We start from the raw sequence: 14,744 nt of genomic DNA on the forward strand, positions 1-14,744 counted from the left end.
TCTTAGCAATGACTTTTTTTTTAATATGACACCAAAATCACAAGCCAAAAAAGTGGGACTACAAAAAACTTCACAGCAAAAAAAAAAAAAAAACAGTCAACAAAATGAAAAGGCAGCCTACAAAATGGGAGAAAGGGAACCCCTACAACCAGTAGCAAATAAAACCCCAAATAGTCCAATTTAAAAAGCAACAAAGGATCTGAATAGACATTTTTCCAACGAAGGCATTCAAATAGCCGACAAGTACATGAAAAGGTGTTCAACATCACTAACCATCAAGGGAGTGCAAATCGAAACTGCAGTGAGATATCACCTCAACCTGTTAGAATGGTTGTTATCAAAAAGAAGAGATAAATGCTGACAAAGGTGTAGAGAAATGGGAAACCTTGTGTACTGTTGGTAGGAATGTAGATTGGTACAACTACTTTGGAAAACAGTATGGAAGTTTCTCAAAAAACTAAAATTAGAGCTACCATATGATTCAGCAGTTTCACTTCTGGGTGTATATCCACAGGAAATGCAGTTACTATCTCAGAGAGATATCTGAGATCCCATGTTCGTTGCATTGTATACTCTAATAGCCAAGCTAGGGAAACAACCTAGCGTTCATTGACAGATGAATGGGTAAAGAAAGTGTGAGGAGTATTATTATTATATATTCTAACCTATAATAATAGGAATATTATTCAGCTGTAAAAATGGAAATCCTGCTCTTTGTGACAACATGGATGGACCTTGAGGGCATTATGCTAAGTTAAATCAGATAAATACTCTGTGATATCAGTTATATGTGGAATCTTTAAAAAAAATTGAACTTATAAAAACAGAGAGTAGATGGTGGTTGCCAGGGGATGGGGGTGTTGAGGGAAATGGGGAGATGTTGGTCGAAGGGTACAAACTTCCAGTTACAAGATGGAAAGTTCCAGGGATCTGTTGTACAGCGTGGTGACTATAGTTAGCAAGTACTGTGTACTTGAAAGTTGCTGTGAGAGTGGACCTTAAATGTTCTCACCACAACGAAAACAACAACAAAATGGTAATTATGTGAGGTGAGGGATGTGTTAGCTAACTTTACTGTGGTAAAGATTTCACAATATATATGTGTATCAAATCATCACATTGTACAACCTTAGACTTACACAGTATTCTATGTCAATTATATCTCATTAAAACGGGGGGGGCGCATTTCTGAGAGAAAACAATTATGACCTAGAATTCTTTTTTTTTTTTTTTGGTTTATTTTTGGCTGCTTTTGGGTCTTCGTTGCTGTGTGGGTCTTCGTTGCTGTGTGCAGGCTTTCTCTGCTTGCGGTGAGCGGAGGCTACTCTTCGTTGCGGTGCGCTGGCTTCTCATTGCGGTGGTTTCTCTTGTTGCAGAGCACAGGCTCTAGGCACGTGGGCTTCAGTAGTTGTGGCACATGGGCTCAGTAGTTGTGGCTTGCAAGCTCTAGAGTAAAGGCTCAGTAGTTGTGGCGCACGGGCTTGGTTGCTCCGTGGCATGTGGGATCTTCCCGGACCAGGGCTCGAACCCATGTCCCCTGCGTTGGCAGGTGGATTCTTAACCACTGTGCCAGCAGGGAAGTCCTGACCTAGAATTCTTTACCCAGCCAAAATGTCAATCAAATGTGAAGATAGAATCAGAACATTCTTGCAAGGTTTTAATCATACACTTATCCTTCCTCAGGAGCTATTGGTGGGATATTTCACCACAACGGGAGACAGTACTAAAAAAGAGAAGAGCATAGGGTCTAGAACAGGAAATCCAACACAGCAGGCCTTGAGAGCAGGACAGAGGCTTCCAGAATATGGATATTTCCAGGGGGGGAAAGAAAGAAAACGTGACTATTTGCAAGTATTTGAGAGGAGATATACACTTCTGTTACAAAGTTTAAGGATGAATTAGTAAAGTGAGAGATACATAGAAAACCTAAGTGAACAAAATAACCGAGACAGTCATTAGCTCAAAGGAAATCAGAAACATTTTTGTTAAAAGAATGGAAATGCATTCCTGGTATGGCTATAAAGAATATTTATATAATGTAAACTGAATACTTTAGCCAAATATTATGGTAACTGATCAGGAGGAAGGTGGGAAGGGATGTGGGGTGGGGGACAGGATGTAAGAGAGCTAAATCTTCACTGCCAATACTAAGAAAATAGCTAATATCAGGGGGAGGGGCTAAGAAATCATAGAATAACAGCACAAGCATGCTATTCAGAAGTAAGGTAGCAGGGACTTCCCTGGCGGTCCAGTGGTTAAGACTTTGCCTTGCAATGCAGGGGGTGTGTGTTCGATCCCTGGTCGGGGAGCTAAGATCCCACATGCCTTGTGGCCAATAAACCAAAACATGAAACAGAAGCAATATTGTAACAAATTCAATAAAGACTTTAAAATGGTCCATGTCAAAAAATATATATATATTAAAAAAAAGAGAAAGTAAGGCAGCAAATACCTGAGTTGAAAGTGCTTGACATTATGAACAAGGGTTGAGGGTGGAGAGATATATTACATTACACAGTTCAACTTTTAAAACTATATGTACTGCTTTTAGCAATAAAAATTAAACATAATATTTATTTAGCCAAAACTGTAATAGAACCTCATGAAGAGGATGGAGAGGGGAAGCATAAGTCTGTGTTTGGAAGGGTTTACAAAAGTTAAATCCAAAGTGGGAGTCACAAGACAGTCTCTAAAATGGAAAATCAAGGAAGCAATATAATCTGGCATTTTAGAAATATGCAGTAAACAATAGATGAAATAGCTTAAAAAGTTGGAAGGATTGCTCATGAAAGTCAGCAAAGGAAAGAGGGTGAATTTGAGTAAGGACCCAACATTTTCTGCTATGGCAGACAAAGGTCTTATTTCCATACTCTATAAAAGGTCTTGCAAATCGAGGAGAAACAGGAGTATATAACCTAATAGAAAATAGTCAAAAGATACACTCAGGCAATTAGTAGGACAGATGGTCAATATTCAAGTAAAAAATGTTTAACATCCGAAAAGATAACATTTTTTCACCAGATTTGCAAAAAACTGATAATACATATTGTTGGCAAGAGTGTAGAGAATCAGGAACTCTGTTATTGCTGACATAGTTTAAATTAATATATATTTAGAGAGTAATATAGCACTAACAAAATTTTAAAAGCATGTATGCCCTTTGGCCCCCCAGTCTACTCTGCCAATATATTTGTATAAGTGTATGCGGATGTATATATACAAGGATGCTCATTGTAATGTTACAACAGCAAAAAGTTAGGGATAACCTACATGATATCAGTAAAATTCTGGTTAATTACACTGTAGTACACCCACACATATATATCTCCCCCCATCTATAGACAGCTCTTCCTGGGTAGGAGATAGGTCACTGCCTTTGCCTAGTGTTAAACAAATGGTCTTTAATAGTGCTCTTATCTTCTCTGTTATTTGTTAACTTTCCTATTCTGTTGTTTATTTTAATGTTAGGGTGGTTCTGAGAGTAACTAAACTCTCTTTAAGCTCCTTAAGTTTTGCCTTACTGTGCTGGCTGTCATATTTGCTGGACTTTAAAGATATTCCCTGGAAGACTTGTCTGCCTTTCACCCATCAGCAGCCTTGGCCCAGACTATGAAGAGGAATAGTAAACTCTCTTCTTGTTAACAGTCCTCAGAATACAGCAGTTTTCTTTTTCAGAAATTCCCCTTTTGTCAAAAAACACTTTTCTTTGTTCATTCTCCATCTTTTTCTTAAAATTCAAATTAATTGGAGGAGAGGAGATAGATACTACAGTTGTGATTCAGAGTTCAAAGGACAGATAAAAGTATAGAAGGCAAAGTCTTTATCTACCCCTTGACTTCCATCCATCCAGGTCCCTGCCCTGGGACCGCCAGTGGCATCAGTTTCTATTTGTCCTTCTAGAGGTATTCTGTTTATAGAGAAGCAAAGACATTTTTTTTTTCTTTCTTTTTCACATCAGAGCATTTTGACAGTTCCTTCTCCACAAACTCTTTGGGCTTTTGCCAGGCTCTCTCCCTCAGTTTTGTCTGAGAGGGTCTTTGATTTGTTCTTTTGTTCAGCAGAGGTGCTGTGATCAGTGTGGTAGGTGAGACAGAGGGACATAATAAGGAAAAAGCAGGTACACCATCCTTCTCTCTTTCCTTCATGAAGTGCCCCAGAGACGTTCCAGGGTCTGGGGAGCTGGTTACAAACAGAGGTTTGTCTGTGGTAGGCGTTAGAGTCTAGTGTCTGGATTTCATTCTGTCACTCTGGCTGCCTCTTCCGAGTCTCCGCTGTGGGCCTCAGCTCTCTTCTCTCTGAAATGCTTGCTTGGTGATGATTCTGTTTTTTTCATTTTACAGTTAGGCGGTGTCATTTCCTTCCAAGGATACTATCCCTATGCTAATAATTCTACAGAATTTATCTCTAGCCCAGATTTCTTTCCTGAGCTTCAGACCCAAATACCAAGTACCATGCTATGCTTTCAGTATCCTCACTTAACTGCCCCTCACGTGGCATGTCCAAAGCCAGGCTCACCTTCCTCGCTGCAGCTTGAGTCTTCTCTGTTTCAGAGTGGCACCCAGATTCACAAACTTGGGTGTCAGCTTCAACTCTGCCTCCCTCTCCCTTACCCGCTGAATGCTTCTTACCTGTATCTCCTTCTCTTCATCCAAGGCAGCTAATAATTACTCACAATCTTGATTTACAGTTCACCTCTTTCCTAGTAAAGAAAAGGTTGGCGATTATATTCCTGTCCATTATTTCTAATACATGAGTTGTCATCCAGCGTGTCACTCAGCTGCCATGAAAAGCACAGGCTCTCAACCTTTGGCCTGTTCATTCTGTCTCATACCTATATATCTGGAGAAGCAAGTCTGAACACTTTGGTCGTGATGATTTAGATCACAGTTTGATGACTATGATAACATCTCACCCTACCCTATGCTGTCTCTTATATGCTCATTTTATTTTTATATCAATTGGTAAAATTGTTTTTTCCCAAGGATAATTCCTGTGCATCCTCAGTGCAGGCTTTGGGGACATTCCTTTACTCTGTAGTACTGTAGGTTAGTGTGTTTAGTGTTCTCGTCACCAGGGTCCACGTCTTTGCCTTTAGAGATGTTTGTTCTTCTCCTGTCTACCAGTTCCTAAAGGACATAAAAATGGGAAGATGTGTAGAGGGTGGAGATTAGTCGATGAGGAGAGAACTCTTTCACTTTACACATTTCTGTGTTATTTCATTTTATTTTTTACAACTAGCATCTGCATAAGGTTGAAAGGGAATGTAGAGAAATAAGATAGTAGAAATAGGTGAACGTCCTATTTAAATGTCCTTTTATAGTAGCAAAACTTAAAAATATGTTGTACAATCCTAGTAGGGACTTTGCTTAAAGTTCATGTTTTCTTTTCAATAAATTATTTATATCCAAATTTATCTTCAGCCATCAGGTTCACAGTTGATAAATAAATGAAATCTCTGGCATTTTAACCATATATGCAAATTGTCAACTTTTAAAACAGTTCTGTGCCAGTACCCACCTGTTGCTCTGGATCTGTATTGCCAGCTTGTAATCTGTCAGTTGTTTTACTTGTACATTTCAAAGGTGGCTGCTTGGACTCGTGAGATGAGTGTGGACTCTGGAGTCAGACACCTCAGACTCTGGACTCCAACACGTGTTAGCTGAGAGAACCTGATCGAGTTTCTTAACTTTCTTAGTCCTCCTCTCCTGTACATTGGAGATGACCGTAGTCACCTGACAGAGTTGTGAAAATTAAGTCAGAGAGGATCATAGACGTGAAGCATCTAGCGCTGAGCTTCAGACAGAGGTGACACTTGATCACTATTAGCTTTTTGCTTCCTCTCCCCACCCCCTTTGATTAACTTGGTATAGAGTTTATGAACTCATTTCTACCTGATGTATAATTCTGATAGAGGCAGATATGTAAAGTTATTTTGGTAATACCCTGACACTACCCTGCTAGGGAACCTTTGGCTATTCTTTCTACAGCGTAAGCTTGTACTATTCATCCTTCTATCTGGTGCCACTCACCTTTCCTCTGTTTTCACAACGCAGCCCTTGGTGTGACCTCTGCTGTATGTAACTCAGGGGGTTTCAAACTTCAGTGTGTTACCGGTAGTGTACTACTACTCTCTAAAAATTACTCCAGAACTTAGCAACTTACAACCATGTGTCATCTCACAGTTTCTGTGAGTCATGTGTTTGGGAGTGACTTAGTTGGATGGTTCTGGCTTAGGTGCTCTCAAGAGATTTTGGGTGAGAGCCACAGATGCAGCATCCAAAGATTTGGTTGGGGCTGGTGTACCCACTTCCAAAAGGCCCTCTCCCCTGGCTTTTGTCTAGGGCCTGCAGTTCCTCACCAGCTGTGGGTATGAGTCCTCATTTCCTTGCCATCTGGGCCTGTCCATTGAGGTGCTCAGTGTGCTCACGACATGCAAGGAAGTGATCTGTGAGAGCAAGGAGGGAGTCCCAGTGCCTTTTACGACCTAGTCAGTCTCTGAAGTCCCCTCACCATTGCCTCTGCCTTACTCTGTTCATTAGAAGCAAGTCACTCAGTGCAGCCCACGCACAAAGGGAGGGGTATTAAGTTCTGCCTTTTGAGGGTAGGATTGTCAAAGGATTTGTGGACCTGTTTGAAAACCACCACACCTGGGGTGGTGGTTGAAAGGTGAGATTCTCAAGGCCCATTTCAGATCTAGTGATGGGTTGGTCTTCTTTAGTCTTAATTGGTTGCACCTCCCTGTCTTTGCTCACGTATATGGAGCACACATAGCCAGCCCATTTTCAACTGCATAAATCCAGTTACCTCCATGGTGCCCACTACCCCAGACATAAGTGAGCTCTCCCTCCCTTGAATCCCTATAGTATTACATTTTTTTTTCCTGCTCTTTGGTTCTAATCACTTTAGCTCTGATGTTTTAGTGCTGCACTGCTAGTAGGGATTTAAAAAACAATCGCTTTCATTTGACCTCTCTTGCCAGCAGAACTACGACAACCCTGTAATAGGCATTCTGCTGCTCAGGATTTCAAAGCAGTGTGGTCATTAGAATGCTAAGGAGCCTGGCTCAGACACACTTCTTGGTAGTTAGAACTTTCCTGCAGGCATTTGTCAAACAAATGAGTTCCTGTTGTGGGCCAGGCTTGGTTTCAAGGATGCAGTAGTGAAGGGAGACAGACGTGCTCACTGTGGATGAGGACAGACAACAGTGAACTGGGAAACAGAAATGTATTATCACAACTTGAAAGACAGTCTAGGAAGGAAGTAAAGATTGCTATGATGTAAAACAAAGGAGACCTACTTAGATGAGGTTTTTAGAGAATCTGCCTGAGTCTTGAAGGATGAAAAGGAAAAAAGACTCTAAGGAGGGAAAGAGCTTAGCATGTTCTAATATCTGAGAGAAATCAGGGTGGCTGGAGCTGAGGTTGGAGGGTAGGCAGAGGCTGCCATGGCCGTGGTCAGGGTTTCATTCTAAATGCAGTGTCCTAAGCTGTGTTAGTATGATATCCAACTTGGCGCTCTTCTAATTTAGCATTTGTAGAAATAACTGGGAGGTTTAAATTATAGCTACAAGTCCAACTATGATGGATTGGAAAAACGAGATTCCTGTGTTAGCTTGACAGAGGGAAATTAAGAAAGAACTCAAGCCTGAACGGTTGTCAGGGAGGCTATCTTCTCATCTCAGAACAGAAAATGTGGGAATGACCACAACAGCAATAGGAAGTATTTATGTTGGAGATAAAAGTGCTCCTGCCTTTAGGGATGATCCAGTATTCTAGACAGGAAGGCTCTTCATCTTGATTACATGTTTTTAAGCTCTGAGCTGTCTGTAGGTCAGATACCATGCCTTTCAGCTGTTAGCTGCTGATTCAGTTCTAGATCAGACCTGGTGGACAAGGACAAACGCAGGGAGAGCCCCAACTTCCTTTTCCCATAGCCAGCTGCTGCTCGTTTCCCAAACCACGTTCCAGCCTTGCCTCCTGTAGGCTGTATAGTATACTGGGTGCTGGGAGACTAGTTCTGGCCATATTCCCCATGAAAAGATAGTAGGACCTTGGAAGATCTTTTCCTCTCTTTTTCTGGTTTCCATTTGTTTGCAGGAGGGTTGTATAAGATGACCTGTGAAATTCTGTTATTTTCTGAAATCTCATATTAGCCCAGGCCCTAATGCTGTGACCTGCCTCTGAACTCACAGCAGGTGTTTGTGCAACAGTTTACTATTTCCCCTTATTCTGTGTGATGGGTAGTCAGCTTGAAGTGGTTTTATTCAAAATCTTCTTATAGAATTACTTGGAATTATCATGATGCAGTTCATTGTGACTATACAAGTTTTGATTTGTGGAATTAGAACCCCTAGGTAGTTACTGAATCACAGTAAGTCTAATCACAAACTATTCCTGTTTAAATTTGATGTCTGTGTTCAAGATAGCAAAATATGATTCAGAGTATAATTCACAATAGCAAAATATCATCCTCTTCTGGGATAAAATTAAAGTATTTAGTATTAGGTAACAAAACGACTTCATAATTACCCTGGATTTCCATTTCTTAGATGTGGACTACGAAGCATTATCAGTGAATCAGTTATCTAAGAGAAAATTTATATTGCAACCATGGAATATAAATATAATGTTTAATAACCTGTATTGGGGGAATTGTGTGTGTGTTTGTTTTTTAGCTCTTCAGAGAAGTAAGAATAATGAAGATTTTAAATCATCCAAACATAGGTACTTTCTGCTTTCTTAAATACTTTTGGGTCTAAATGCATTCTTGAAAGTATGTCATAAAGCTAAACATATATTCCAGGAGTGACAGGAAATTTCTTCCCTTCTCCCAGCCCAGGTACACTTTTAGAATATATATGTGTATATATATTGATCATTTTTGTTAACTTTTTGAAATTACTAAAGATAGGTTAAAAGATTAATGTAAAGCTTTAATTCAGTAGAAACATATGTAATCAGATTATAATTTTCTAATTTTTAATATATTAGAAAATGTCATAATTGTACTTAATTTATAGATAGAGAAGAGGGAATTATAGTAAGTTAGAGTTACGATTTTCAAAGGTGTAAAACTTTCTGCTCTAGCTGTGTTCCTAAGAAAATACTGGTATATTGAATCATATTTTGAAAGCAATAGGGAACTAGCTAGCCAACTCTGGATTTCAAATTCCAACTTCCCACCAAAAAAATACTGCCAAGAACTAGCTAACTTAAACCTTTTTGTTTTGTTTTTTAATTACTTACGTTGTACCCTGATTAGAGTTCTCTATACTTACTACTAAATGACATCTTTGAAAATATAAATTTCTAAAAATTTAAATTCCCATTGGATTAAAATAGTTTACGCAGAAGAGCCAGTATTTGCATTGGAATTTTATTTTATTTTATTTTATTTTATTTTATTTTATTTTATTTTATTTTATTTTTTTGGCCGGGCCACGTGGTTTGTATGATCTTAGTTCCCTGACCAGGGATCGAACCCCAGCCCCCTGCAGTGGAAGCTAGGAGTCCTAACCACTGGACTGCCAGGGAATTCCCCTTGCATTGGAATTTTAGAAAGCTGTTATTTATATGTTGATGGTTTACCAGCATATATGCCTTAAATTTCTTTAAATAATTTTTCTTAACAGCCTGAACATATATCATCTTAAAAATGATATGATACTTTTATTCACCAGTTCGACAAACACATCCAATACTGTGTAAGGTACTTTATTTGATCTAATACTCTGTGTTAAAGCATCAGAAAATAACCCACAATATAAGAGATTAGCATTCTCCCTCCCTGCTCCCTTTTTTGCTAAATTTAATTGTAACGTATGTATTACCAAAGTAGATACAGGAGATAGTGATTTGATAGCTTGAGAGAGTAACTTCAGTTTCATTTAAAATTTTTATATTTCTGATTGATTTGTTATGGTTTTATGAATTAGCAGTAATAGAAATATTATTTGTATCTGTAACAAGAGACTGCTATAGTAGTCACACTGACCCATTGAAAATAATTCTTTTTGAAAAGTTCTTTTCAATTATTTATAGTATAATCCCTTCTACTTTGCCATCTCTGGCTTTAGAATAGAAACAAAAGAACCTCCTTAGGAATTCCCTGGCAGTTCAGTGGTTAGGACTCCGCACTCTCACTGCCAGGGGCTCATGTTGGATCCCTGGTCGGGGAGCTAAGATCCTGCATGGCACAGCCAAAATAAATAAATAAATAAAATACATCTTTAAGAAAAAGAAAAGAAACAAAAGGACCTTGTTCTCTGAGAATTGTGATGTTTCCCAAGCAACAGAAGTCTCAAGTGGAATTATATGTATCCTTACAGCCATAATGACAAGTGAATGGACTTGCACTTTTAGGAATAGAACAGATATAGACGTAATACAGGAGGATGAAATGAGAGCAGATACACTTCACTAGACCGCTTGAGTGCACCCTGAAGTTACACCGTTTGAGCACCCAGAAACTATGTTTATTTTTACGGAATTCCATGTTTTTATAAAATCTTTTCTGCTGTTGTAATATATTATAAATTTTCCTAAAAGAATTTTTTAGAGGGCCAGCTATTAAAATCTTTAACAGGAAAAAGTTACTTTTTGTAGTTATAGTTTATATGTACATAGTACTGTGCATATGGACATTTGTTTCTTTTTCTCCTGTATCTTCTCCCCTCCCCTAGTGAAGTTATTCGAAGTCATTGAAACTGACAAAACACTCTACCTAATCATGGAGTATGCCAGTGGAGGTAAGAAATTTATAAATTGTTTTTCTTTCTTTCTTCCCTTTTAGAAGAATACACAACCACACAGCCCACACGGATAATTGTTAAAGTTTCACTTAACATTCAGAATCATAATACACTAGAATGAGAATCAGGAAGGCTGACTTCTAGCAGTTCTGTGGGTTGCTATTAAGTGTTTCATTATTAGCATCATTAATTGATAATATGCAAATACTTGGATTTTTTTTATTATGGTATAACATAAAATTTACTGTTTTAACCATTTCAGGTGTATAGTTCTGTGGCATTAAGTACATTCACATTGTTAACCATTATCATCATCCATCTTCAGAACTTTTTCATTTTCCCAAAATGAAACTCTGTCTCCATTAAGCAGTAACTCCCCATCCTCTCTCCACCCAGCCCCTGGCAACCACCATTCTGCTTTCTTTCTGTATGAATTTGACTACTCTAGGGACCTCATATGAGTGGGATCATACAATATTTGTCCTTTTGTGACTTCCTGTTTCACTTAGCGTAATGTCCTTAAGGTTCATCCATTTAGTAGCCTGTGTCAGAATTTCTTTCTTTATCAAGGTTGAATAATATTCCATTGTGTATATATAGCACATTTTGTTTGTTCCAGTACTTGAATTTTCAGAACTATCAGTGCATTAGCCTATTTGAAATAAATGTGTACTGCATGTTGGATGGATGTCTTTATCAGATTTTTATGTCATTGGTGTCCATCATTTCCCAAGGCCAGAAATGGTGTTCACCGTGTTTATGGTTAGACTTACCTAAAATAAAGATTAAGGACTGGTAATTATTTGCCTATAAGGTTGTACACATGTAGACATTTTTATGAAATGAATGTATATCGCTGTTATCTTTTACAAAGATTTTTATTTTAGGGTTATTGTTGGGCTATGCTTGTAGTTTTTGGACTGTGTGTGAGTTTTCATTGTTTGTGAAAGGCAGAAGCTTTCTTGTTTGTCTTTGTATGTTCCCTGTCTCTAGCATAGTGCCTGGCACATAGCAGATACTCAGCAAATAAGAATTGAACTGAATTAATGAAATTATAAACTACTGGAGACATACTCTATTTAACTCTACAGTATAGATTAAATTGTTTTGATTATAGTAGAGTTTTGTTTTGTTAGCACTTTGATCCAGGATGCAGAACCTGGAGACAGAAAGTTGAATCACAGCCTCACTGTGGTGAGTTAACCATTAAATAAAAGATTGTAAACCTGTTGTGGGCAGAGCAGGCACACCCCTGGCACCACTTTTTCATACTCCTAATTCATAATTAGTTGTGTGCTTCATCTTTTAAATGTGTGGTTTGAGAATTTAGTTGGGATTTTCGCAGTTGAGCAGTAGGAAGAGCTGAAGGTTAATTGTAGAACCATAAGTCTATACGGAGTTCGAATGCTATCTACTCATCTTACGGTTCATAATCTTTTCATTTGTGTAGCCACTGCAGTGTACAAGTGCTTTTTTCTCTTACCTGGTCTCCTTTGACTTTCACAATGCCTCGGTGATGTGGCCAGGCAGTGAGCGATGGGCTTTTACCCTTGAGGAATTGGAGGCTGGGAAATCTCACTGTGGTCATGTTGCCAGGCCTGGAGCCCAGCCTTCCGACACCATATAGCCTCTACTGATTGGTCAGTCAGTCACGGCTTTCCGTTCCCATCTATTTTAGGTACCAGGGTCCTAGATGATTGCTCTGTGTAGGAAAAGTCAGAAACATCTGAGAATCTGAGAAAGTGTCCATCCAGGAGGAGGATGGACTCCAGAAAAGACAGACATGGAGTCGATCCAGCCAGTGCCTGTCATTGGCAGTGTGACCTCATAAGTTACATGTCTCTGAGCTTCTTACTGGGCACGGGAGCACAGCCCTCCTTTGAGGGCTCAGTGCCGTTGCTCAGCATTATAACAGCACTGATTGGTGGTGGTGGTGGTTTATTGGCTTGGGCCATTTGTTTTAATCAGCTCAACAAAGCACCATCTCCAGGGCAGCTGTTTTATTGTTGATACGTTTGCCATTTTGAACAACAAACGTTTCATTAAATTGGCTACCTAGGGACTTCCCTGGTGGTCCAGTGGGTAAGACTCCGTGCTCCCAATGCAGGGGGCCCAGGTTCCATCCCTGGTCGGGGAACTAGATCCCACATGTGTGCCGCAGCTGAGATTTCGCATGCCGCAACTAAGAGTCTGCATGCCACGACCAAGAAGCCCGCATGCTGCAACTAAGACCCCATGCAGCCTAAATAAATAAATAAAATTTTTTAAAAAATGGTTACCTACTCCTCCCCAGCCTCGTATTTTTCAATTTGGTACAATCATGGAATTTTAGAATTGGAAGGAATCTTAGAAGTCATCCAGGGCAATTGCCTAATTTTTACAGATGAACCTAAAGCTCTGAATGGTTTTTCTATGCCAGTGGTTTCATCACTGGTTGTAGTGGCAGGACCTGAACTAAAACCAAGGGCTTTCTGAACTGTCCTGTGCAGTGTCCTTTCATCAACCACATGGGCCGTGACCTGGGCAGGGAGAGCCACTGTTTGCAATTTTTTCTCCTAATAAATAATAGCCTTGAGAGGTTTCCAATTCAGCTGCTTAATCTGAGTGTTAATGCATTTTTAATAAGGGGAAAAATAAGCGATCTGGGTTGTATTTCTGGTTTATAACTTAGTGACTGTGAGTTTATGGTTCCAAAATCTCTTAACAGATTTATATTGCATTTGAATTTTAAAATACCTTAAAATTATATTGACAGACTTGGACTTTATCTGTGTGACTCTACAACTACTGGGTTTAATCCATTACGTTTTTCTAAAAAGTCAAAACTGTTCCATATGTTATGCACGCATCTTTGTTTTCACTTTTTAACCACTTGTTTTGACATAGTATATTATTCTGCAAAGAGAAAGGTCATTCTCATAGAAAATACTGACATTTTACTGAGCTGACATTTAATTTTATAATTCATCATAGTTAAATGAATTGTGTAATGTAAATTAACAATAGGTAGTTCCTTTTAAAAGATCATTAGGCAGTCAGTGATAACTTGAAAATATTTATACCCATTTATTATTTTAAAATTTATTCAAAGTTAGGGCTAAAAGTTTAAGTCAGAGATATTAATGTACAGTTCAGAATAACCTTTTCCTCAACAATATTTAAGTCCTGAAACTAAGCGTTTTTTAAGTATCAAAATATTTTAGTTAACTGTTGTCACTAAGCTGATGGAAATATTCTTTATTTGTATGAAGTAAATGTGATTTTTTTCCCAAACACATTTTATATCCAGTTTGCTAAATTAGCAGTCTTTGTTGATTTCAGAGGTGTTTCTTTACTCCAAATTGATAAGCAATTGGCAGCACTGATAGGTTCCTTGAAATGTCACTTCTCTTCCCTGAGGAATTAATACTGTGTAAACTACCACCTAGACGTCCACCAGTGAGTTCTATTGGCTTTTCCTTTGCACTGTGTCCTGAATCTCCCCACTTGTCAGCACCACTGCCATTTCCCACTCTAGGCCCGGCCACCCTCTCTCTTGTCCTGAATATTGCGCTCGTCCCAGTCGGTTTCCCGGTCCCTTCCTCAGCCCTAACCCTCTTCTCCCTCTAGCAGCCAGAAGCCAGTCATTTCATATTCTCCTCTGCTTCTCCTCTCACTTAGAAAAGCACCCACAGGACTCTTCTTGTTCTCGCTTCTCCTACCATCCCTGTGCTCGTTCACTACCTCCCTTTTCCCTTGTTCACGCTTCTCCAGCCTTCGTGGCCTCCTTGCTCTTGTCTCTGTCTAGAATCTTTCTCCCAGATAACTAGTGTCCACTCCCTCACAGTAGTCAGCACAATGCTTACACACACAGACACACTTCCTGTTTCTTTCCCCTGACTTTTCTCCACAGTACTTTTTATCATCTTATATACTGTATATTCATTTGTTTGTTTATTATCTGTCTACCCCCTCCTAGAGTGTAAACTCCATGAGGAAAAGGACTTTGCTTTGT

The 14,744-nt window shown here is 39.1% G+C and overlaps 1 protein-coding gene across 12 annotated transcripts in view; it reads left to right on the forward strand.

The window, feature by feature from the left end:
- The window catches only part of MARK3 (microtubule affinity regulating kinase 3), a 107,543-nt gene that overhangs the window by 58,137 nt on the left and 34,662 nt on the right, over window positions 1-14,744 (forward strand). For 8 of the 12 annotated variants that reach the window (XM_089908240.1, XM_022576005.3, XM_022576006.2 and 5 more), the window contains exons 4-5: window positions 8,675-8,723; window positions 10,682-10,747. The exons of 1 other annotated variant lie outside the window; for it this stretch is intronic. In XM_089908240.1, the coding sequence (XP_089764366.1) occupies window positions 8,675-8,723; window positions 10,682-10,747 (115 nt within the window). 3 more of the 12 variants (XM_089908237.1, XM_089908238.1, XM_022576013.3) reach the window with 3 other exon arrangements.

The sequence above is a fragment of the Delphinapterus leucas genome, chromosome 2, assembly GCF_059928025.1.
Source record: "Delphinapterus leucas isolate spDelLeu-1000000601 "Yukka" chromosome 2, BTC_Dleu_Yukka2, whole genome shotgun sequence".
Classification (NCBI taxonomy): domain Eukaryota; kingdom Metazoa; phylum Chordata; class Mammalia; order Artiodactyla; family Monodontidae; genus Delphinapterus; species Delphinapterus leucas.